General features: G+C 37.1%; 1 protein-coding gene across 1 annotated transcript; it reads right to left on the reverse strand.

Annotated features, from left to right (window-relative positions):
• Positions 1 to 1,272: 1,272 nt before the first annotated feature.
• GABRA6 (gamma-aminobutyric acid type A receptor subunit alpha6) lies at positions 1,273 to 25,873 on the reverse strand (the record flags this gene model as incomplete). Its single annotated transcript, XM_082006239.1, has 10 exons — positions 1,273 to 1,323; positions 6,277 to 6,540; positions 17,372 to 17,631; positions 22,015 to 22,167; positions 22,604 to 22,747; positions 23,330 to 23,412; positions 23,515 to 23,735; positions 25,021 to 25,088; positions 25,407 to 25,525; positions 25,836 to 25,873. 10 exons carry the CDS (start codon positions 25,871 to 25,873, stop codon positions 1,273 to 1,275), a joined length of 1,401 nt encoding a protein of 466 aa, XP_081862365.1.

A 25,873-nucleotide genomic window follows, 5' to 3' on the forward strand; every position in this document is an offset into this window, starting at 1 on the left:
CTGAATTTCCTGAATTGATGCAGCTTTTCATGTTTCTGTTGAAATTAATTTCAAGATGGAGTCCTTAATTTTTGTTTGGCTGCATGTAAAACTTTTTTGTGCTTTTGACTCCTACCAGTGTCCATTACACCTGCAACAAAGCTGGCTGGAGTTTGATTTGATTAGGCATCTCTTTCCTAATTACATTCTTAAGAAGGATTATGGAGATGAAGGGTGAATATGCAATAAAATAATAGATGCCTATGAAATATGAGAAAGAGATCTTGTGTTTGTGTTGAGAGTGACAAATAAATTAAAATACTATTACCTTTAAGCTCTGAATATGCTGACAGTATGACAGTTGTTTTGCCTCTGGAAAAAAATTATAGGGAGTTTGCTATGGGCAGTTCAGTCGAATCATCTGATAAAATGCAGCTTGTTCCCTAACCAGCTATCACAGCTTGCTTCCAGGAAGTTCCCTGGAGCTGCAGGTTTGCGTGTACCTTGATGGATAGCTGCATCTTTCTGTCTATTCAGCTTTAGACCTTGAAAACTCCCTGGTGTCTCAGTCCTGCATTTCTAGATCAGGCCCAGAAATTCCTTGTTATTAGTCTGGTTGTACTTCCATGGTCACTCTCAACAAAAGTTACAGTATCATAACTAACCAGCTAAAGTGCATGAACAATAGTTTCTATTTCCTTTGTAAATATTCTTTATAAATATTATGTCAAATAAAAGGAGATGAAATGAAATAAAAGAAAATCAGAATTCATCATTCATCTTTTCTTTTAAAGGGTTACGAAAACATGATGGGATTGTAGCTCCCTTTCATGGGATTTCTTAACATTATTTTGGGCCAATTCCAAGTGCTGCAAATCAGTGCAGCTCCTTTCAGTGAAACCATGCCAAGTTATACCAATTCAGAATCATGCTTTTTTTAGCAATCCTTATTGTATTTTTAAAAAAAATCCTGTAATTGATAGTTTATATCACGTGAACATTCAATTGTTTATAACAGAATTAGAACAAATGCATTCTTTTCTTTGACAATTGAATAAAATAATTTAACAAGAACTTTTATAGTAGAATCAATGTAAGAACCATTAAGAAAGTATTGTTACAACCCTGTACAGTTTCTATCTTTTTGATTTGTCCAGAGTTTGTTTCCAGGTGATGTCCAACATAAATACTCGCTGTTTGAAAATTGAGAGCACCTGTGGATAGACAAATCCTTTGAAGTCACTTCAGCCCACCATGACCTTCAGTGATTTCTTTGAAACCTTGAGCTGTTCTTCAGTTGGACTGATGGTCATTTCGAAGATGCATTGCAGTAGGTTCAAAAAACTGGAAGAAAAGTTTAGAGAGAAGTTTAAGCTATGGGTTGTTAACAATAAAGTTAACTAATAAAACTGCCTGATTTCTGTCTCAGGAAACTTAAAATAGAATTGCATGACAAGGGAGAATCTTCTTAGAATTTGATGTTCCTTACCCAGATCATCAAAGCTCAATTGTGAGTATGTATGGCAATGACTGTTTTCTTCTGAACTTTCTTTTTCCAGTGTTTAAATTGAAACATGATGTAACAATACGCACTGCAAGCTTTATGAATATTAAAATACAAGCTAAATACTTTTCCAGTTCTTGTTTCTTTCTCTGTTCTTGTTTCTTCCCACTTGATCCATGGATCATAAGAATCTCATCTTCTCCTTCAACGTAATATGTAACCCCTTTTCTGCCTTCATACTATGTTCTCTGTGTCCAAATAATACCCAGGATTCAGCACATTTAGCACATTCAGTGGTTTTGTACCTTCCTCTGCTCCCAAACATAATAAGCTGGCCTCTGCTTGTTTTTCTGCAGTTTATCATCAAAACTTTAACATCGTATCCTTCTTTAGTTTGACATCATTCCATGTTTCATTCCATTAAAAACTGTAATATCACATTACATAAAAATATTAAGACAGGTTACTTTAGAATGAAGATGTGTAAGATGTGAGAACAGCATATGCATTGATATGAATGCCATGAATGATATGGCAAAGGTAGACTAAGTACTTGTATTCTTTGCATTAAAAGGGCACTCTTTGCATTCTAAATCAAGCAAATTTTAAAATAAACTAAGCATGCAATTCACCTACCAAGGTCACTGTCATAATTAGTACTCAGCTCAAGGACTTGGCAAGATTTAAAACCAAAAACAAAGCCAAAAAATGCTGTATGACTTTTTCTAATTTGTCACGCAGGTTTGTTCCCCTCTCAAGAACTTCTCTGTTTGAACAATCTAGACAAATGTGTATTGTTTGTTACTGTATAGAGCTTTTTGTGGATGGCAGATATTACAGCACTCTACAGAAGAACATGCACCATAGAAACATGTCTGTTCCATTTTGCATGTATAAATCCTGGGGATGTCACATCTTCAAACCTTGCACCTAAATTAATTACAAACTGACCTTATGTAGTGAGGGAGTAAGTCTTAGAGTAATTTTAATGGTTTATTTTTTTCATTTTATAAATGGCACAGTGAGATTGCTATACTTAAGCAGCTGTCAGCATTACAGTTATAAAACCTTTTGAGAGAAAGGTGGGCTTACCATACAAGTATCAGCATTTTCTGTGGTCTAAAAACTGGAGTATGTTATTTCAGCTTTCTTATACACATTCATATACACATTCTTCATATACATTTTCAAGTATCTCTTTTTTTCTACTTTTATGTTGTCCTTTGGTTATACCAGGTTCTAACAGCACGCTGTCTTGCAAAATGCAGGTAGAGAACTATATTAGCTTCGTTTCTATACTTTTACCAATATAACTGTTGCCTGCAATGATATTGTTACTCCACAATACAAACCAGTTTAAATTGACATATCTTTTACGTATCAAGTTGCATGGTGGATGACTGCTGCTGAATAAGAGTATTTTCCCACTTGTTCCAATGGAGAATAGAAACATTTATTTAAACATTAAGGCCAGGAGATAACTTTATCCCTATCCACATATAAAAAGCATTAATTTGAAGCACTTAATTTCAAGCTGGAATGTTTTTCCATTTTGTAAATTTTTTCTCATTCAAAGAATGCTGTTATTTTGCTTTAAAAAGTAGCAAAACATTAACTATATAAAGAAAGTTTGCTACTAAACTTCCTGGTTTGTTGAGCTGGACTTGATTCAATATATACGGAAGTACAAATACAGAGTCCAGTCTAAGATACTCTTGCTGTCTGCCCAATCCTGGCTGCTCTGAAAAAATAATATTCAAGTGTTTAAAAGCATACATTTTATTAGAAACACCTTCTTCATTATACAAACTTCCAAATCCTAAAATTTCTGTGTAATTAGCGTACTCTTAGTTTACATGCATAGTAAGAGAAAGGGTGATTTAACCTGAAGTCTTCCAAAAAGAAAATGATTAAATGGAGGAGGAAGAAAAAGGTACTCCAAGGAGCACCTTTGAAAAGGACTCAAGCCCCAAGGTTCTTATAAATATTATCAGATACAATACACAAGAATGACTTAATTTCTGTAACATATGGCCCATTACTTAAGCCATAAGAAAACTGCTTAGTAGTGCACAGAAATACTACCAAACAGCTTAGGCAAGAGTTCCTTATTTCACGCAACTCTGTCATTACATTAACAAGGCTGCTCGTTCTAGCTGACGCTCTGAATCCAGAACATGAAGTAAAAAACAATTCTTGCACTTCGTTCAAAGTCAAAGAAAGAGTCTGGCTGGAAGAGAATGATGAGTTGAAAATTATCTTTGATTCCAGTGCTAATAGCCTGCTTTTACAAACAGATTAATGAAGTGCTTCTTGATTTATTCTATATGCACCATCCTGTTTGGTTTAGGAATCTTCACAATAACAGACTTAGGTGAATGATGTTCTGCACGCCAAACTACACTAATCAAAATCCTAGAAAGGTGCATTGTAAGAAATTGTGCACAGAAAATTTGGTTATTTCAATGAACTGATTAAAATTTTTTTCACATTTTGTTTTTTAAACAAAAACCAAATTAACTCAAAGAAGTAACTCAAAAAAAAAAAAGATAATATACCTGAAATACTGCACAAAATGCACTTTCTAAATGAAATTATATTTCTGAACTGAGTAATACTGTACCAATATTTAATCTTTTGGGCTTGAGCCCGTGACTGAGTTGAACTGGCCTTGAAGCATGCCAGGCTTTGTTCATGTACCTTTTGTATGTCCTCTGCTTGAATGGGAAATTCTTACATATTTTTAATGTCTTTTTAAAGCAAAACCAATCCTGATTTTCCTTGAAAAGTAACAACTGGCAAAGTGACACAATATATTGAATTAGAAACCTAGCAATGTATATATAACAATCATTATTAGTTACAGATGAGTACACAAAGAGGAAAATGTAATATAGGAAGAAGAGCTTGATCAACATTTTGCATAATTGTTTACATTCTTCATCATTTGAAACACTCCAGCTGTCAGTACTGCTCTGTTTTCTGAATTTTGCTGATGGATTTCTGTCATTCCATAAGGCTACTAGAGAACATAATTTCTGAGTTTGTGAGCTTGCAAAAGTTGCCTTTTAAAAATATTTATGGTCGGCACTATGTCCTAGACATAGTTTAGATACTTAAGTATCTAAAAGTAAGTATTTTAAAAGCCTAGTTCTAATATAGCTATTAATATGCAAGGTTCAGTGTAAATATTTCATCAGTACCAAGGGAAATGGCAGCTATGTTCCAAATATTTCTATATCCAAAATGTGAACGGTTGAATTAAATCACTGGAGTTATGGCAAGCTACACAAGCTGATGAACTGGCCTCTAAACCGAAGCTGTAATGATTATACAGGAGCTTTTTTGATACTTCCCTTCTTTGATTGAGATAAGTAATTTGCACACATAGTCAATATTTTAATAGCAGGATCAGTAACTCTGGCACAAATGCTAAATTTAGCATTGGGCAGATTTTGAGTGGCCAGGAGTTAGCAGCTGTGACCTCTTGAGAGAGACATCTGCAGGAACATTTGTAAGAGATAGTACCTCCTATCTTCCTGCCCTCCTGTTTTCATATAAGCTGCTTGGCAGCACACTCCATCTTTGAGAGACAGCATTTTCCAGGTCATACTAGTAGCAAAAATCAGCAAAATTAGAGGCTAGTAGCCTCTGCTTCAAGCAGAGGCAAGATGCCACCCATCAGCTGATCAGCACTATCTTGTTACTTTGAACTGCAACATCTCTTGGCTGTCCAAGAGATTTCCCTTGGCCTGCTTTACCTCTAATCTAGGAAATAAAGGTACAATCTGCTCACCACTCATACCAGATTGCCAGACTCTGTTTTTATTGAAGTAAGGACTTTGTGCATTCAGTACTGTCTAAATACCATCATTATCTCTCTAGCTGTCCTAAATAAAGCTGAATGTACCAATCATATTGACTGCAGTATACACTGAGATTCAAAAACTCTATGGCAATGAGGCAAATGACTGTATATTTTACCAAGGAAATGGGACACCATTAGCTGTGTTTAGGCAAAAGAGAAAAATTAGACAATTAAAGCGTTAAAGGCTTAAAGTTTAATGACTGCTTGAAAATTATAAGCTAATCACTAACTGATTATTCTAGACATGCTCAATTTGCAGGGCACACATCTCTTCTGGACCTCATGGATCACTCTGATTCAAACAAACTTAAGCAAAGAATTTAGGAGCTTTATCTGCAAAAAACAGTTCAGCTATATGAAGAAAAAACAAAAAATCAGTGTTAAAATGTATAAAAACAGGGACTTTTGATTCACAAACTGTGTATTGCAGTTGTCAATTCTTCACACTATGGATAAATGTTTAGAATGAATAATAAACTTTTTGTGGGAGATTGTTATCTTATTACTTCACTGAGCAAACCTTAGGCAATATTAAATTTCTTATCTCCTTGGCTACATTGCTTCAACAGATAATTCTACCATTTCTTATTGCAGATAGTTAGATTAAGAAATGGAAGATTTAAGATTAATTTGTGTGCTGAGAATGGTGTCATACATTGTCTTACACCATGCATTCTACTCAGTGCAACATGGCATAGAGATAAGTGTTTACATTTCTCATCTTCAGATAGCCTTTCTGCATTGTACTGAGTGTTACTACTACTGGAAGCCACAGCTGATTTTTTAACAAAAGCTATTATCAGGAACTTTCCTCAGAAAGGACTGACGAACTGGAGTTGCAAGAGTAAATGAACAATTAAAATAATATTGGTCAAGTAAGCACATTACATATTACAAGCAAGTATTCAGAAATTCTATTACTTACTTCCATAGTGTCTTTTGAAAGATAAACAACCCAGTATACCAGGTTGAATCCTGCAAATGCCACTGGAAAGAGGATCCTAGAATACTGGTCTATTTTACTTGTTCCTCCAATAGGTGGTGGTGGTGGTGGTGGGACTGGTGGAGGAGCAGACACTGGTTGACACTGGGATGCACTATTTGATATTATGCTGGCTTCAGGAGACTGATCTGCCTGAGACATTATGGAGTTTACTCGCTTCTTCAGGTTACAGTTGGAGTCAGAACGCTGTGGAAGAAAAAAGAAAAAGGTGGGGGGAAAAAGGTGATTTTTGGATATAGACCCTTAGGTTTTGTGCTCATTAGGATTCTCCCTGCCTTTTTACTCAACTTTGATTTATTGCTGCTTCTCTGCTATAGAGCACCATAAAGACATCACAAAAATAATGCAAATATACAGAGGTATATTTGTGGCCTAAAGATTTGCTGTAAAAACATAAAAGAATATGTGTTTTCCATATTTTTAACATGGTAATAAATGGAAGCTACAAGAGAGAAAGAAAAAGAGAAGATGGAGCTAAAAGGAAAAGAAAAGAAGGTAATGATGTATCTAAATTGCAATATAGTGGTGTGACTGAAGTTTATGTAGATAGGAATTGAGTTTAAACAAAATAGCACATATGGGCTGGCTCAAGTGTGTGAGCCCATTTGATGAGTTTTGGTAAACACTGAATGGAGTCAAGCTGTCACACTGTTATTAGTCCCCAAACTAGCTGCTGATGAACTAGAAAACTGCTGCACAAAAGGAAATAGACTTTACAGGTGCCAAAGACATGAATGCTAAATTGTCCTATAGTTTTTTCTAGGATGAAATTTCATTTTCAAATATATCTCGTGATTCCTACAGCAGTTTCATGTATACAACTGAAGACAAATACTCATCCTAACTGTAATGGGACTATTTTTCTTTTCATTTATAGTAAAATGAAACCAAACTATTCTTATATTTTGTGCAATATTCATAGCCAGGTCCAATTACTCTTCAGAAAGCTCTATGGAAACTCCTAAAAATTTAACCAGATGTCAGGAACATTTAGAGTTTACCTCTTAGTTGCTAGGCTGACATGTATATTCATTATGTACACCTGTTTTATTTGTGGCCAAGTTGCCTTTTTTTTAGTTTCACAAGAGTAGAAGTAATAGATTTTTTCCTTGCAGAAATGGCTTAGGAATAGGATCTACCACAGGCTCTAAGGCTGCTCTAATGGATGTCATTTGCCCACTTTCACAGTAGTACCAAATGGGAGGAAATTTTCAAAAACCTCGCTGCTACTGCCACCACCCAGGATTACCATTACTAATGTGGATGCATGGCAGCAGCCGTAAGATTTGTCTGATGGCTGAGAAAACACAGAATAATGCCTAGAGTGTCAAGCTGGTTTTTATCTTTTTGATATGTAGTAGTCAAGTTTTCTCTTAATAGGGAGCAACAGAAATACCTTAGACTCTAAAAAGCAATACTAACATACAACATTTTACTTGAGATTGAGTCTAAAACTTTATCAGTAAAGGATTACAAAACTTATTTCCAGATTATTGATGAAAAATCTGTGTGCAAAAAATTGCCCAACATATGCAGCTATTCTTGGGTTTGAATAAGCAGCTTTTTTGGTCAGCAGAACTAGATGACCAAATGACTGACACTGATGAGGAAAGTCTTAGACAATGTAAATAACTTGCAATACAACAGCATATATATCTATTGTGAAATGGAATAGTAACATTTGAATGGTTTTAAGGTAACAGAATTCTGTTAGATATGCAATTTCTAAAGTCATTCTTTGGGATTGATTTAGTGACAATCATTCATTTAAATGTAGCCCACCGTCAGCATTTTGCAGAATTATCTTGCAGGATTTCTATGCATGGAAACAGATTTTATTCAATCAGATAAATGACTGGGTCATTAAAAGGAAAAGAAGCATTTTCTGAAATACATTGCCTATATTTGTACTTGGGCCACAATTTCTAGATAAAAGACTAACCTAGCACACCGGGTATCTGATGTATGACTTAAAATAGAGTTATAACAGGAATTGTCATTTTAGTGTTCATTGTTACTGCCAGAGTATCAGAACAAATGATGTTGCTACAACATGATGCCAAGTTCTGCTCATGGATGAACAGACTGGTATCCAATTGAAACTAGGGAAAGATAAATTCCTCACAGCTGATTTTAGTCTAAGTAAAATGTGGAGAGAACAATATTTGAAAAAAAAAGAGAAAAAAAAGTTTTTTCTACAGATGCGTCACAGAAACAGAAAGAGGGTTATCCACGCCCACTTGCAGTAATCATGATAACCACCCCACTCTATAAACAGACTGACTGACAGAGCCTGGGCTACTGCTTTCATTCAAGTTGCTATTCTGTTTTGCTTATATGCCCTGCTTTGAGCTGATTGTAGAAGTCATAAGGTAGCTTGGTTTTCTCTTTACTGCAAGATAGCTTGACCTTTTGTGGAGAATGAATGGTTCCTAAAAATATAAGTGCTAAGGTGAATCTTAGCCCTTTTTATCTGCAATATTCTCATGGGTCAAATTCTGCTCTGGATCATTCAAGCATGAATTGGGAGTTATTGTACTGAGGTGATGGGGTTAATAGTAGGCAGAACAGATGTAGCATATGGTCTGTGGATGACGTTTAGTACTGAACGTATTTAGAATGTAGGGGTAGTAAAATCATTGTGGTCATCTGAACAGGCAATTGAAAAGTGTAATCCTGGTTGTTATTTATATTACTTATTAAATCTCATTCCTATAGAAGGAGGATTGCTATAGAAGGAGGATTATCTCAATGTGGTTTCATCTCAGGTTGGAGACAGGAAGATCTGGAGTCAATGTGTATCCTCAGAACTTGGGGAGTGCACTAGCTAATGATTATGCTCCCACTTTGGAGCCAGTTTAGGTCCATTTTTATCAATGGAGTGATATTAATTACTTCTCATTACCTAAAATAGCCTATTCCAATATTCAGGAAGGACCAATGCATTTTACTGTCTCGGTAAAATGACAGATTTTTGTCATGCTCTTCACCTGCTGAGGAGATGGTTTGAAGTTGATATAAATCATTAAGAAAGTCCCTGAGTAGTTCTTTACATGGTCTTTAACACCCTCGTGTGCCCACCCAGCAAGTCAGGGTCAAGACTATTTTCTTATATACCGCTACTCAGGATATGGAATTCTAAGCCCAAATTTCTCTCAGATGTGTCATGAAGATGTTTCTCAGTATGGTAGTTAACTGTAGACCAGACTTGCTGCCCCAGAACCACAAGTCATCTTTTTCATTGGAATTCACTGATAAACCAAGTTGAGGAGGCATATAGTTTCTTATTACAGATGAGTTCTGAACAGCAGCTACAGTAATTTGTCTACTATATTTAGATTTAACTTTTCCTTTTGACAAAGATTACCTACAATGACATCATGAAACTTTAGCAAAACACAGAGAGAAAACAGGAATGAATAGCCTATTCTGCATAGTTCACACAGCCAGTCACTCAAATAGTAACGACTGTTTTACAAACAGCAAGAACAACAACCAGAAGCCTGAAGTATGGCACACCATGTCATAATGAAACAATTAATTTTGTTAAGTTACTGAATCCTGATTCAGAGGTGTACTCTTGCACTCATACGGAATGTTAGTTGCATCAGCAATTAAACTTGTCACTACCTGTGACTACCCAGTTACACAGAACAGATTGCAAGGTCACTATTTAATGTGAGATACCATAAAACTGGACTAGACAAAGACTGGTGTGTATAGGCTAGCAAGGTATAGTCTGGCTTTTATTAAACTTTTGCAGCTCAGCTATCTGATCCCTTAGGAAGCTCACAAAGTAGTCTCATCTTGTCTATAAAGGTGCTGCTCTCTCACAGCTCTCATCAATATCACTAGAATTTGCTTATGCTCAGAATATCTCAGGTGACTCTCAGCAAATTGCTTGGCTTCCAGATTTTAAAAAATACCGCATATATAACCTTGTAGTAAATGGAATTCTTTGTCTGCTTTTTCTGATTTTTATGTGGAAGCTAACTGTGATTTATGAATGCGCTTTGTTCTTATGTTTCTTTTCCTCAAGAGATTTCTGTAATTCATATTTGTATAATTCTCTGCTATTCTCTGTTCCTTTGTACTGAACATACATATTCTCACTGTCAGTTTAGTTTATAACATAAGATACTCATGCTACTACTAGGTTATAAACTAAACTGCAGCACCTTGCAGCAGAGAATTTCACCACATTATGCAAGATCTCCTTTTGGGCATGCATTAGGGTACCTCAATCTTTACAGTCCTGTGCAGTTTAAGTATCCATTTCATGCCAGAAATTGATTACAACCTATAATTTAGCCATTTCTTTGCATATCTCATCTGTGGGATCTGATTCAAAAAATATATATTGCTAATATCTATAAACAGTGTTCTGCATAACTAAAAGTTGAATATAGTTTAGAAATCATTACTAGACCTGGGCTTAGGCATCTCTTTAGCAATTCTAAGTTTCCTTTCCTAGAAATACTGTGAGGAATAATGTGCAAATTTGTTTTCGTTGTGCTTTATCTTAGTAAAAGGGTTAAAACACTTAGGATAAATTACTTACTTGGAGCATGGGAAAGCCACATTCACATTCTTTCTTAACCTTTGGGGATTGAAATTCACCTCTCTCAAAATATAACCTAACCATCAGGTGAAAGTGGTCAGGGGGAGAGGCCATTACTGTATAACTTCAAAGCTGTTCTACTTTGCATGGAAAATCTAAAGAGCCATTAGAGGCAGAAAGCATAACTTTGAAAAATATACCATGCCCATTGTATTAAAATTGCTGTCATGTAAAACAAGTAAGCACTAAGGAGAGCAGAGACTGGAACCACAGTCATCCTCTTTTTAATGTGAATGTACTGTGGTAGAGTCTCTTTCTAACATTTATATGTAGCACATCCAAAAAATCATATAATTAGCACAGAGCCTCTGTCAAAATATGTGTTTCTCTTAAACAGATTTACATGTTCAAAGTCACATTTGGCTCTTAAACTTTTCAGTGTCAGTCCAGAACAATCCCCGTCTCTACCTTTACTGTGCTAAAGTTCTGCAGCATATAGAAACTACTCCTTTGAGTGTCTAAATGACAGAATTATACAAACAGAACTAGAGAGGCTAGTTTGGGGCTTTTTTCTATAATTTAACCTCCTTTATTTTGTTCTCACTGCTCCCTTGCAAAAAATGTACTGGGATTAGACTTCAATGTTGAACAAAAAAATGTATAAATCCAATCCATCTTCAATTTTTCTATTTTGGTGTATGATATCGGCTACTTCTAAACATTTCTTACTGCCCTGCATTGGCTTTGTTAATCAGACAAATATTTAACTCAGGCAGAACCAAATAATCATCATCTACTTTCCTTGTTGGGATGACAAAATGTCCTAATAATGACATTTATGACATAATGACATAATAATGTCATCATAATGTCAAAATATAACTGAAAGTTGTTTATTTCTACTGGATAATCTGCAATTTTGGAGGAGCAGGAAGGTCTCTGTAATTCGACTGAAAGTGCCATGTTCTCAGTCAAGATTTTAATGCATATAGCTGTTTCTAGGATGATCTCACAAAGGGTTGTTGATAAGCCAAATAGAACTGCTCTCCTTTCAGTTACACTAGGATACTCATTAAACATACTCAATATATTCTGACGTAATTATAGAAAACTAAATCCTCTATGCTGAAGTGACATATGGCTACTCTGCAGTTGGGCAGGGTTGTTAAAGAGAATGAGGACCCTTTCCTGCCCAAACCATGTTATTTTGAAAGACAGGGACAGGGTTATTTGTAGGGAGAAGGAAGCTCTCCCAACAATATTTCACTGCTCTGTGCTGTTTTCTGTTAAAACAACAGGTCTTTTAGAACATAACTGTAATCAAGCTACCACCCTGTAACAATCTTTTGTTTTTCACATGTAGTCTCTCACATGGAAAGGATGTCTTTTGATCCATGGTGTGTACTCCCTGACCATCTTGCAGAGCATTCCTTCAAATGGTGCACTCCAGACAGTATCACGAGTTCCCTTTCCCCTGCTACTTCCAGTATTGGGGTATTTCTGGATGAAGGATGCCATAATGATGAAACAATACGATTGATATAAAAAAAATACACATTTGAAATTGATTAAAAAGCTAAATTCCATAATTTTTTTTATATATGTGTATATATATAGTATTTGTTTTTTACATGCTAGAACAAACTTGGTCACCATATGAATAAAAACAGGTTTCTGTCAGGGTCCAGATGACTACTCAGCTTGTTGCCATTGTATTTTGGAGTGGAACACCCATAGTTTTGTATTTCACGCAGGGATTGCCTACAGCTGACAGAGCAAGCCAAATTCTGCTCTCTGTTAACTGAGGTAAATAGAGTGGCTTTCCTGGAACCAGAACAGGCATGCTGGTCTGTCATCAGTTAACTGAGCACATAGTCAGACCACTGTCTCTCTTACTGAAACCAGTGTAGTCCAAGGACTTGAGCAGATTTTCTCCTACTTTCATTAGTAGAGTAGAGCAGAGCAGAATTTGATCTTCTGCCATCTTTCTTTTCTGAGTGTGCAGGTTTTTTGGCTACAATATAAAAACTGTGATAAGAAGTTTTGTTCATTTGAATACAGGAAAATTTTAAACAAAATTAACAAGGCTGAAGGGAAAAGGTGGCTTTTTGATAGCATTTTGAAAGATTTTTGATATTTTTTTCCAGGAAAAATATTTAATTTGAAATTCAAAAAACCCTGAATATATTCTGTAAATACATTTATCTTTATGAGTTTAGGCCATCACTCAAGCAGCAAAAGCTTCTAACTGGCTGTTTCATAACTCCTTTGAATTTTCATTTATACCAAAACTGTCTCCCCAGGCTTCTCATACACAAAGCAGGAGAATGGGTCTCCTCTCATACAGAAAGGACTGGTTCAGACAGCCTTAGGTTATTCTGACCACAATGTTCTTTAGCCACTCTTCAGGCAATTTAAGATAGTAGATTATTAAAACATATAGTCTGTAGTCTGCTGTTACCCTTAATGTTGCTACTGGTAGCAGAATTCCATTGGCAGCTGTATAGCCAAGAAAATTTTCAAGTAAGCACATCTCACTTTTTCACTTTTATTTTTACAAATGGACACCCCAAAACTAAGTAAATCTTTACAATCTTTAGAAATTTTCTCAATGTAAAAATACAATCTGACTTCTTCTATAAATGCACAAGACAGTAAGCATTTTTTAACACATTACACTCTTCATCCTATACCTGCCCTTTTAAATAGCTAAAATCCTGACAACTTCCATGCACTTAAAAATCACAAGTAAAAATCACAAGTAAAAATATGCGCATTACAAGTGGATGAAAAACTTTACTATCCTTTCTAAAAGAGCAAAAAGAAATGAAAAAGAAAAATCACAGATTATAAAAGAGAATGTACCAAAACCCAAGGTATTTGATTTTAATTATTTTTTTAAAACCAAATAAAGTACACAGTTAAAAAGCATTTTAATGTATAAGACATGAATTCAGATTTTTTTTCTAGTGAATTAGAAAACAACTATTTTAAGAAGGCAGGTGGAGTAAAGGGGGAGAAAAGGCAAAAAAAGAGCAGAGGAAGTAAGATAAACTATGCAAGGGCTAAAGACTAAGAATTGTAGCAACCAAAAAAAGAAAAATCTGGAAAGAAAAGTGATAAAGGAGTTTAGAGGCAAACAAATAGAAGAAGCTGGGGGTATGGGGCAACAAAGGACAAATCAAGACCTCAGAAACAGATCCTAAACCTACAATAAGAAAGAAACTGCATATTACGCTATGTGCCTTATTTAAACATAACTATCTTAAGACCAGTAATGTAGCTATGGAAGTACAAAGCTCAGCAGAGGATGATAATCCTGAGGAAATGGTCATATACTCACGCAATCAGCCTGTGCTAACTACATTGTTAACATTCAAATTAGCTAGTTCAGGACTGTTTCAGCTGGAATTACATCACTGGCTGCAATACCTCCATTAGGAAAAGAGGAAATGGCCTCAAGTTGCGCCAGGGGAGGTTTAGATTAGACATTAGGAAAAATTTCTTTACAGAGAGAGTGGTCAAGCATTGGAACAAGCTGCCCAGGGAGGTGGTGGAGTCACCATCACTGGAAGTGTTCAAAAAACATCTGGACGTGGCATTTTGGGACATGGTTTAGGGGGCATGGTGGTGTTGGCTGATGATTGGACTTGATGATCTTAAAGGTCTTTTACAACCTTAATGATTCTGTGATCTATGTGACAACATACAGAAGTTCTTTCCCCCTTACCTTCACTACACAAAGAAAGAAAGAATAACACCTTCTTAAAATGTGTTATTCTGTAATCACTCCTTTTTCCCAGCATGCCTTTCTGGAATGATACTTTTTAATTCCAGTTGTTAATTTTTGTAGAAGCCATTTTGACTACATCATCTCTCCTTCCATTGTAAGTACCCTGCATTTTTATGATCTCATTGATTTTGCTTTTTCTATTACTGCAGAGGTGGGTTCTCAGAGAGAACTAGTCCTGTGAGAAAAAAGTGGTGTACTTGCAGCGCTTGAAATCTACTGTCTTGGACAATATGACCTTTGAGCAAGATCAGGAGTACAGAATTTTGTGGACACTATGGGATGTTTTAGAGACTGAGTTTACCTTGGGACCTTGATGGTATGGGGTTTACTACTCTTCTAAATCTCTATGTTGTTAGCTAGTTGTGAATAGTTTTCTTGAGGAAATGGTTGCAGTGTGCTTTCCTGGATGTTTATTTTACTCCTAGATGCTTATTTTTTGCTTGTTTTTACTTGGAAAATCTAACAAGTAAGTATTTACAAATGAGGAAGGTGTGTCTTCAGTTTGGCTCAGTGCTTGTTTGTGGCTGAAGCCCTTGATAAGAAACTTGAAGTCTTTTAATTTCCTTTTCTTTTATTAATTTGTTCAACAGCAATTTTGTAACTTGTGCTTAGCTCGGTCTGCAATCATACGGAGACCATGTAAATCTCACCCACAAGTACTGGAGGAGCCACAATCATCAGGAGTATGTTCTAGTATATCTGAGCATGTGTAGAGGGTAATTTTTTGAAACGGTTACCTTCTAGAGATTGAGATGGGGGGGTAGGAGGGGTGGCAGTGGCTTTGTAGCATCTACTCTGAATTCACCAGCAGTAGCACATGCAGAGTAGGCCAAACTGTTTTCATCTCACTCAGCAGGGACTTAAATTTAAAAAAGTAGGGGTTTTTTTTTTTCTTCCCTTCTTGGAAATCTCCCTATGATTAACTCAAACTTGAATGAGGAAGTGTGTGTAGGAAAAATCAGAACTGTTGTTCCTCTTCATTATATAACAGCTATCAATATTTTCCTCATGCTACATAAAGCTAAGTGATCTCTCTAACTTCTTTTTTGCCAGCTTGCCCTCAAAAAAAGTCAACAAAAGAACAAAAATGAAGCTTTAGTACATTTTAAAGTTCCTTCAGTCTTAACAGTATTTTTCTTATCTTACCTTATTTTACCATTGCAATGTTCTGCTCATTCAGTCCAGACTACTTCTCAGGCAAATACCATGATATTAGGCAGGGGAGAAGTATTCCCTAAATATTGGCAAATGCATGCTCTCTTTTCCTCTCATTGTTTTTTGTAAGTTTTAAATATAATTATAAAAGTTTACTAGTTAAAGTAAATGTAGATATGAACTTTGCAAATATTGCCAAAACTAAATCAGTCTTTCTGCTGTCACTTTAAAATCGGTGCAAGATTCTGCTGACATTTGCTTCCAGGCTCCTTTTAAATTTTTTGGACTTTCTTTTGTGTTTTCTTTATATAACTGTAGTTTAAAAAACAAACAAAAAAGCTGTGGTTCTGACTTAAAATGCATGAAGATTTGCTTCTTTTTGCATTTATATATTTAGTGACAACAAAATGCATTTCTGTATTTCATTATATTTTACAATGTCTTCATTTTTTTTTTCAATATTAATAAAATTGTAAGCAAAGTACAATGTGGCTTATAAGCACAATGCTTCCCAGTTGAAGTGAAGAACATTTGTTAATTAGCTCCAATGAGGACCAGTAGCAGGATGCTGTGGAGCTTTTGGTTTTATATGGAACTTATCAATTATGAATTTAATGGTTTGAATGTGCCTAAATGTTATAACTTTAACTGGTGTTTACAAGCAAATGTGGGAAAATTACTATATGGTGGGTAAGATCTTGCCCTGATATCTTGATTGACTTCCTTATTCAACTACAGATTCAAAGGTTTTGCAGAAGATCATTCAAATACTTATTCCTCTCAGAATAGGAAATCTGGTGGTAGCAAAACTGTTGTTGAAAACAGGAAGGCTCTAGTGATAAATATATTAACATATGTTGTGAGACAGCATTCATTACTTAGCCTGCGATGCAAGGAATAATATTTACAAGCAATTCTGACATATTTTTTTTGATACTAGATAGCCTTCCTCTCTTTTGCATATACTAAAATTTATCCTTAATCTTTACATTTATGTTTTTTTCCCCAAGCTTCCACCAACACAGATTTTTATGGAAGTAACAGATTCCAAGTTTATGTAAAGGCTAATTCCTCTTCTTCCAGATGACCCATTTATGGTATGTACCAGTGTACTACAGTGATCCCATAATCATCTGGCCAATGCACATGTTCATGCCATTGTACAGTGTCCTACAAACTCTGCAGACCTACTGAGAGAACCACAGCTGCCTGACCACACTGCCTACAGCATTGCTCAAGAGAAATATTCTGGGTAACAGTCTAATGGCTTTCCTTAAATACCTTACCAAATAACATCTCTCTAGTAAATCATATCTCAAGTTTCACTAAACAGTATGAATAAATGAAGTCTTTCAATTTTCTGAAAAAAGAACAATGTCTTTGATAAATGGACATGATCTGGTTATATAAACTGTTTCAGGTTAAGATCACTGTAATATTGTTTTGCATTCACTACTTCAGCTGCCTCTTCCTATATGATGCTTATTATCAGAAAAGCAAGCAATTACCGAGACAATCTCGTCCTCTGCCGGTACAGTTGCTGCTGATAGTGCTGCTGCCAGTGCTGCTGCCCTGGCTGCCTTCCTCATTGCTCTCTGAGTCTGAAGATTGGTAAAGTAGTTGACAGCTGCAAACTCAATAAGTGCAGAGAAGACGAAGGCAAAGCACACAGCTATGAACCAATCCATGGCGGTAGCATAGGACACCTTGGGCAAAGAATGCCGTGCACTGATGCTTAAAGTGGTCATTGTTAGAACTGTAGTGATTCCTTGAAAGTAAGAGAAAGAAAATGGGGACATTAGTATTTTGCTTCAACCCTGCTACTGCTAAATTCATATACTGAAAAACCCCAACTCCTCTTTTGTTTTAGCTGTCATCCTACGTACCAGCTAACCAACAAGACTGCTAAGTATTTCGTATTCTTAATACATGTATACTGGCTTCAGCATCTAAAAGCTCTGAACAAATTTCTTTAATACATTGAGCAGACTGAAAGTTAAGATAACTACATACTACATGGTGCAGCAGCTTAGAATTGTTATAAACATGGGTATAACAAAATTCAGGCTCAAACTATGACAGTTTACTTGAGGGGTTAATAAGTGGAACGTACAGCAGAAATCTAGATTAACAGACTGTCATTGCCCAGCAGTGATCCTCTTTTTCTTCTGTTGTTGCACAAGACAGATCATGGCTTGCAGAACCCTCATTGAATCAATCAAATTCTGCATTAAAATCAGTGGTAAGCTACGATCCAAATTTTTCTAGTAATAACAGCTTGGTCCTCTGTGCAGTTGTCTTTAATCACTGGCTACATTTTTTAAGATTCACTAACAGTATCTTGATTTGAAAGCACCCACAGTTACAAATACAAAAGTATAGAAAAGCTACGTCTCTGGAGCTGCTGATCTATTTTCACACAACAATCAGGTCCTGTAGCTCATGGGCCCCATAGTGTTCTTTCATGAACTAATGAATTTATTCTTTCTGTTTTGGAGTGTACAGCATTAATAATGTAGGAAATATACTTACTTCTCACCGCTGCCTGATACAAGCAAAAAGTGCAAAAGCAAACTCATTCATTAACATATAAGTCTCTGTGACTCATGTTTACTTATAATTATGCCTGCTAAAATGTGAAAACTGCAGGTGTTTAAAACCAGTAAGGTGGAGAATATCCTCTTCTGCTCTTTTCTGCAGTTGGGAAAGGGTAAGTGAGAAAGTAAAAGATGTTATAATGTCATGTTGTGATGATGAATCAATATGCTATGAATGATGCTCAGTGGAAAGGATGCAGTGTCATTGCATACTGCAGCATCAAGACAGGGTGACTTGATTATTTTCAGAGTGTTTTTGCAACTCTTTCACATGATGTAGCTTGTCACCTGTCTGAGGTTAACTACATCGCAATGTCATTACCTGACATGTCTTAATGAAATGCAAATAGGAGACGGTATAACAATATGTAGGGTCTCTACTTCTCCCAAATCTGCGAGACTCATTTTATAATATGAATACAAGTATGCCGAGATACATTTCAATTTCAAAGGTCCAGAAAGAACTTTTCAATATGGTGTGTGATTAGATTAGAATCTGTCCATGTGCTAGTTAGTAATAAAAGTGATATATTCTGTATCTGAATAAAAACTTACTGCAGCAGAAATTTAAATTTAGGAATAGGACTCCTATTCTATTAGAGATATAGATAAGACTTCTCTCAATGTGGAGTGAATATTGATGAAATGCTCTGCACTGTGGAAAACTACTTTATCAAACTGAATGCCAAATTACAGTTGGTAAACTGTGTAACTGATGATTGTTTACCCTTGTCTTTCCACTTTGAACAGTTCTCGGTAAGTTCTGAAGAACCTGTTACATAATGCAAACACTGAACTATGTTATCTTTTCTTATTGAAAATGAAACAACAAAAACCAAACACCTTTCCCTGCCTGAGACTTCATTATAAATAAACTTTAATAACAAGATATTAATTTAAAATTCTCAGGTTGACCTGCTAGGAAGGTAGAAGCTGACTACTATCTTTCTGCAAAATAACAGATCAACTTTTTGCCAGGAACAAAAAAGCATAGATAAAGGCACATAAAAATGTGAAATAATAGCCATTGCTGTATGGATTCAGAGCATACTTAAAGTTAGGGCTCCAATAACCATGTTTTTTATTCTAAGTAATTTCTGATAATTCCGTGCTTCATAAAACTTCACACACACATATATATATATGTATATGCATAGCTATGTATATGGTTCCACATAAAATAAGGAATTTCATATTAGCAATCTGCTGTTCTTTCCAATGACACAGTTACAAAGAACACAAGAGTGCCTCTTCAAGTATTTCTGTCTCACATTTTTCACTTGCAGGTCTGTAAAGAGTAGGTGCTTATGACCACTAATTTATCTTTGCAAAATGGTCAGAGTATTAATTGTAATATTACCTGCAAAAGATAACTGGCATCATGTGGGAGGTAGAGTTGCTAAATGAATTTGTCTTGAGAAACTGGTTTAGGCACACTATTGTTATCCTTCTACTGTTAGTTTCTCTCAAACTTATAGTTTTGGAACTTAGAAGTAAAACTGAAAATTTGTAATTCAAGTATTTGCAATATGATGCAGAAAGGAGACTTAACATCTCCATTTTAAAGCTTCTCCTTTTTAAACCTCTTCTGTTTCACTGGGGCCTGAAAGCCTTTTTTGTCATAGGAAATTTGCCCTCTTTTTCTTAGATGAAAGTATTTAGAATAAATGGGATTTTGAATGAGTAAGGACTATAAATTCAGACTGTGGCTGGGAGAAATAAGAATGCAATAAGGATGACTAATTTTCCACAATACTGAGAAAGGTGTCTATTTTACTATTTTCTTAAAATATTTTCTGTTTCTAATTCTATATTTACTCTTCAGTATTACATCTAAGAGTTGTTATTCCAGGGTTCGGGGTCTCTATGTAGTTATTACTGAATCAGCTAAAGACTTATTTGCACATTACTTCTAGCACATAGAATTGACTTCTACTGCCCACGAGGTATCAAATATGTTTTATTCAAAATGTACAGGATATAACTGTATAGTCCAGAGATGCAATATAAAGCTAAATCAGGTAGCATCATATTTGGTGTACAAGCCTATACATATTTTATTCTTCAGTTGCAATAAACATCCTTGAAAATCTGTTGCCTGATATTTTAATATTTTTAAGCACTTAAAGAAATCCCAACTGCCAGAAAATAATACTTGCAAGTGCTTAATGATGCCAAACTGCATCTCAGCTCCCAAGAGGGATTTCAAGAACAAAAGTGTTGATCTTCCTTCAGAGGCACCTGAGAAAGTTGTGTTCACTTAGCATTCCTAAAAGTTTGCAATGCTTTTATGAATACCATTCCATGCAGGTAGGAAATGCCAATTCACTGAAATCAAATTATAAAAGCTCTCTAGCCTGCTAACTATAATTATAGACTCATTTTGAATTATGAGACTTGCATCATTTATCCTTAGGGAACATATAGCTGCCTTTTTGTTACTGAAGATAAATCTCACAAAGGAAACTTCTTGTTTAGAAGTACTGGGTTAAGAGAAAATAGATAGGTTTGCACGTGTGTATGGGTAGTGGATTCATGAAGTTTTGGACAAGTTTATTATTTTTGCTTAGTATTTTTATGATTTTTTTTGTAGAAACAATTCAGTGAGTGAAAGTTTACGCCTTAACAATGAGTGCAGTTTCAGAGCCTATCAACATTGAAGTGGGTGTGTGTGTCAAATTTAATAGCAGAGCACACACTAAAAATTTAAGCAGACAAAATTCAGAGCTTTGGGAGCATTAATTCAAACCACTGGAAAGAAAAAAGGACCCTGCCATGCAATGTGGACACACCTTTCACATTACAACTCTATGAGCATTCGTCTCACCTAACTTTATCCATCTAAAGTTCCTGCTAGTTGTTTAGATACCTTTGTAGATAAGGGGAAGAGAGCATTTCAGAATGAGTGTTAGATGAGGTACCTTATGTCAGACGAGATTAATTCCAGTCCATGTGATTTTTTTTGTAAAAACCTTTAACTCAGATTGCTTTCACAAGAGAATAAATCAATAGAAAAACTCCTCTTTAAAATATGGACAGGTTGACATTTACTCTGAACTTGTCCCTTCCTACACACAAAGAAATATTGAGGGGGAAAAAAAACCCATCACAAACAAGTCTGGCTAAGCAAACATTCTGAGTAAAGAATTTTGACCCTCACGGGCAGACTGAATATTATTTGTTTTAATTTTAGTATTTACTTTTGTTCACTGAAACCTACTAGCTGTCTTTTCTAATTCCCCCTGGATTTCAGGAGCTGTTTGATACAATGGATTCAATACAGTGAATGAAGTGAATGATAAAAGAACAAAACATGAATACCAGCCACGGTTCTTGCTGGAACAGATTCTTTGTTGATCCAAAACACAACTTGAGACAGGACTACAGTCATGATGCATGGAATGTATGTCTGAATGAGGTAGTAGCCTATTTTCCTTTGAAGATGGAAATAGAGCAGCTGAAGTGAATATTCGCCTAAAACAAACAAGCAATGAAAGTAATGAATGAATGGTATATGTGATGCTGAGCTGTTCAAAGACCTTAATGCAGCATACCAAAAACTGTTCTGGCTGGAACAGACTCCTTGTTAATCCAGAAAGACACCTGAGAAAGAATGACTGTCATAATGCATGGAGTATATATCTGTATCATGAAGTAGCCCATCTTCCTTTGCAAGTGGAAATAAACTGTCATGATTGCATAATCACCTGTTAAGAGACAAGTATGTCAGCATTATTTTGGCAACATATGAGTCAACGTTCTTGGCTTAAACCCAACATAGGGTTTCCTTTCTGAGGAAAGCACTTGCAGGCCTCCTATTGCATAATAAAAATAAGCTGATTAAAAAAAGGCCAAGTGACCTTATGGAAAGAGAGGAAAATAATATTCACTTGATGTATTGTTTTTACTGGGGCAGGGAGGCAGGGGGAATTCTTAAGAATTGCATGAAAAATTGTGTGCTTAAAGGGACCATATTGAAAAGCTGTCTTTTCAGAGACAATGGTTAGATTCTTTCCAAGGATTTTAGTTTTTAAAATGGCAAAAGATAATTAAACTAATTCAGTTCTATATGGAAAAAAACCTGTAATTTATTTTCAAGATGTGTTTTATAATGTCAATAGTTCCCACATGACTACATCTTACCTGTGCTAGATTTAATTGTTTCACTAGATACAGTTTGTCCTATGAGGTCATACTGGAGAAGACTGGAAGACTCTTGTGGAACTTCTACTGAATGCAGGGGTCCTTTTTTCCATGTATAAATTATTTCACTTTTTGGATAGGCATCTGAGTTAAAGAGCGAAAAATTACTATTATTAATTATGTAATTTATAAGCAATTGAAAAAATAAGTAGCATGATCCCTTTTGTGGCTCAAATACGCAGAGAAACATGCATCCTGCTCCAGCGAGTTTCTAACCTCATTAATGGCAAAATGCAAAAAAATCAACAGTAAGAGAATGGTTGAGGTGGGATGTGATAGGGACTAGCTTTTGTTTCTTAATTTGCTATAAAACACATACATTGACTACCAGAGATCGACTAAATATTTTCATTTTGCAAAACTAGAAGTAATATAATAAAGGTACCACAGATTTTATGACTTGTTGATGGACCCACTTTGACTACTAGATGTGTAAGAATAATAAAAAATAAAATATGCTTCAACAGTCATCCTTCAGTGAACAAATCCCTGTGCTCATGAATGGTCTGAGGTCAGCGGGGAAATTAAGATTCTAGTATAAAAAAAATAATAAAAAATGTCAGGTATGTCATTAAGTAGTGTCCTAGGATCTCACTTCTGATCTTCTCACATATATGTAGAACAAATGTATTACTATAAAAAAATGAAAGATACAGAAAAACTTACAGCTTCCAAACTTCAATGGACAAGCATGTCCATCCATAGGGAAGTTCACCAACCGCATAGGACAATCGGCATTAATGGTTAGTCTAGAATACATTATAGTAGATGACAATGAAAAAAATGGTATGCAGGAACACTGCTGAAAGAATCAAAAATAAAGGTCAACCAAAAGCAGAATAGGCTCTCACCTCATTGTGTAAAGAATAGTTCCATTTTGCATAATTCTGAAAAGTTTGTTAGGAGTTGTCATATTATGAGCAATTGATTTTTTTCCATTTCTAAAAAATGTGTCTGGTGTCCAAATTTTACTGACCATTAAATTGTTCAATCTCAAAATTTCAGTTGGCCCACTAAACTTCAACCTCTCATCAGTCCATGTCTGCCGAAAGAAGACATCCATTGTGTATTCCTATGGAAAATAAATAGGTGGGTAACTTATGTTTGGGGGCCAGCGGTCCCAAGTTGCTGTGCACACAGTAACTCCATGAAAAAACCTAACACACATCAATGGCATTTCATTTACTGCTTAAACATGTAATCCTATTAACAGTGAGTAGTTAGTCTATGAAAAAATATCCTATTTTCTTATTATTTAAAGAATAGTTACAAATTAATCAGTGAACAGATAATTTGACATGAGTAAGACAAAAAACCTCATTGTCCTCTCAGAGATAATAATTTAATTCAAAGTGACTGAGGTCTAAGGAAATATAGATGTCTACTTTAGTATCCTTTCAAAGTGCAAAAACAAACTATCAATGTTTAATTGCGAGGAACAAAGAATCATGCTCAGTGTGTCTCCTGCAACTTAACTTTGGGTATTCACAAAGAAGGGACTGATGTGAGTGAGTCGCATCACCGCAGGATTATGGTGCCAAGTTAATATTAATCTAATCTGTGTTATTTTTCTTGAGGATTATTAGTAATACTCTTGCAAGCCTTCAGAAAGGAGTTCCCTACAGAAGTTGCTTAGGAAATGGAGCTAAACCTTGTCTGGAGGCAAATGTGTAAAAGGCAAGCTTATGCCTTCTCTTAGGTTGACTGATGAAGAGAGGTGGAAAAACTTTTGGTTGTATCTTGTGGCCCACAGTTCCTTGCCTGCAAACCGGATTGCAGGCTCAGGTGAGCAGGTATTGGAGGAAGTATACAAGGGCAAAAACAGCAATCAAAGTAGATTTCCAGAATGAGAACAGCAATGCCAGCCTCACGCCGATGGCTTAACATTTTCCTGGGGCTGCTGCTGTAGTTGGTAGAGTTCACCCAAGTCTGCAGCTACCTGAGTTTGGGGACACCCAGCATGACAGGGGCCAGCTGTCTCAGAAATGACACCGTTCCAGTACAGCTGCTCATTAGGTTGTTGCCTACCATGCAGGCTTCCTGCAAAACTATGTGTTGGGCCACAGATGCTTACAATCTTCTTAACGAGGTTAAAGAGGCATCTTTAACCTCCCATGCCTGCCCACACTTGAGGCCAGCATTGCCCTCTGTGCCCAGCCTCGGGCCTGGGCCAGGGGCTGCCCCGGCTGACTCTGCTGGGGAAACAGCTCTACGCAGCTCCAACCAAACTGCACTGTTGGGCCGTACAGATTGTCAGGAAGATTAAGTCTCGTAATCTGCTTTAATGACGGTCAACTCAGATGCCACCGTAATGAATCCCGGGAAAGGAGTGCAGGGGCGGCAAATGGGGCCCTTACCATCTCCACGTCGGACACCGGCCCAAAGCTGGTCACGTAGATGTCCGTCTTGACTTCTGTCACGGCGCCTGCGGAACACGGAGACGAGCTGGGAGCGGAACGGGGTTGGGGCTGGCGGGCACGGCTCCCCGCGGCGGTAGCGCAGCACCGGGGCCGCCCCGCAAGAGCCGGCGGGCTGGGGGCTGGCGGGGCCGGGGAAACCTTCCGCCTTTGCCGCCCGCCTCTTGGGTTTCACCGCCTCCCTCCTGCCGGATCCGGGACGGGACCCTCCTCCCCACGCCCGCTGTGGCGGCCGCTGGCACCGGGAGCTGGAGAGCTCCGCTCGCCCTCCCCCCACCGGGCCGTGTGCTCTCAGGCTCCCCGAGGGGACGGGAGTTGCCGTCTACCTCCAACTCCCGGTCGGAGCCTGTTGTCGTAGCCGTCCAACAGCTTGTCGAGGATCCTAGTGATGTTTTGCGAGTAGAGGTCCCCCCCATCGCCCTGGCCCCCCAGCGTCTTCTCTATGCTGCGAGGAGAGGCAAGTCCCGCCGTCAGCCCCCTCGCGCCGGACTCGCGCCGCCGTCCCCTCGCCTCCGCCCTCGCGCCGGACTCGCGCCGCCGTCCCCTCGCCTCCGCCCTCGCGCCGGACTCGCGCCGCCGTCCCCTCGCCTCAGCCCTCCCGCCAAACTCGCGCCTGTCGAGGGGAGAAACTCGGCCTCCGGGGGACAACAGCGGAGGGACGAGGCCCCAGACGCGCCTCGCCTGCGCCTCCAGGCTGCGGCGGGGCTTGAAGGAGCCCTCGGGGGTTGGTGGGGCGCGGAGGGGAGCTCACTCACCTCACAGCGACGCATACCCAGGCGATGAGCAGAGCCAT

Source organism: Phaethon aethereus, assembly GCF_964289735.1.
Source record: "Phaethon aethereus genome assembly, chromosome: 14".
NCBI lineage: Eukaryota > Metazoa > Chordata > Aves > Phaethontiformes > Phaethontidae > Phaethon > Phaethon aethereus.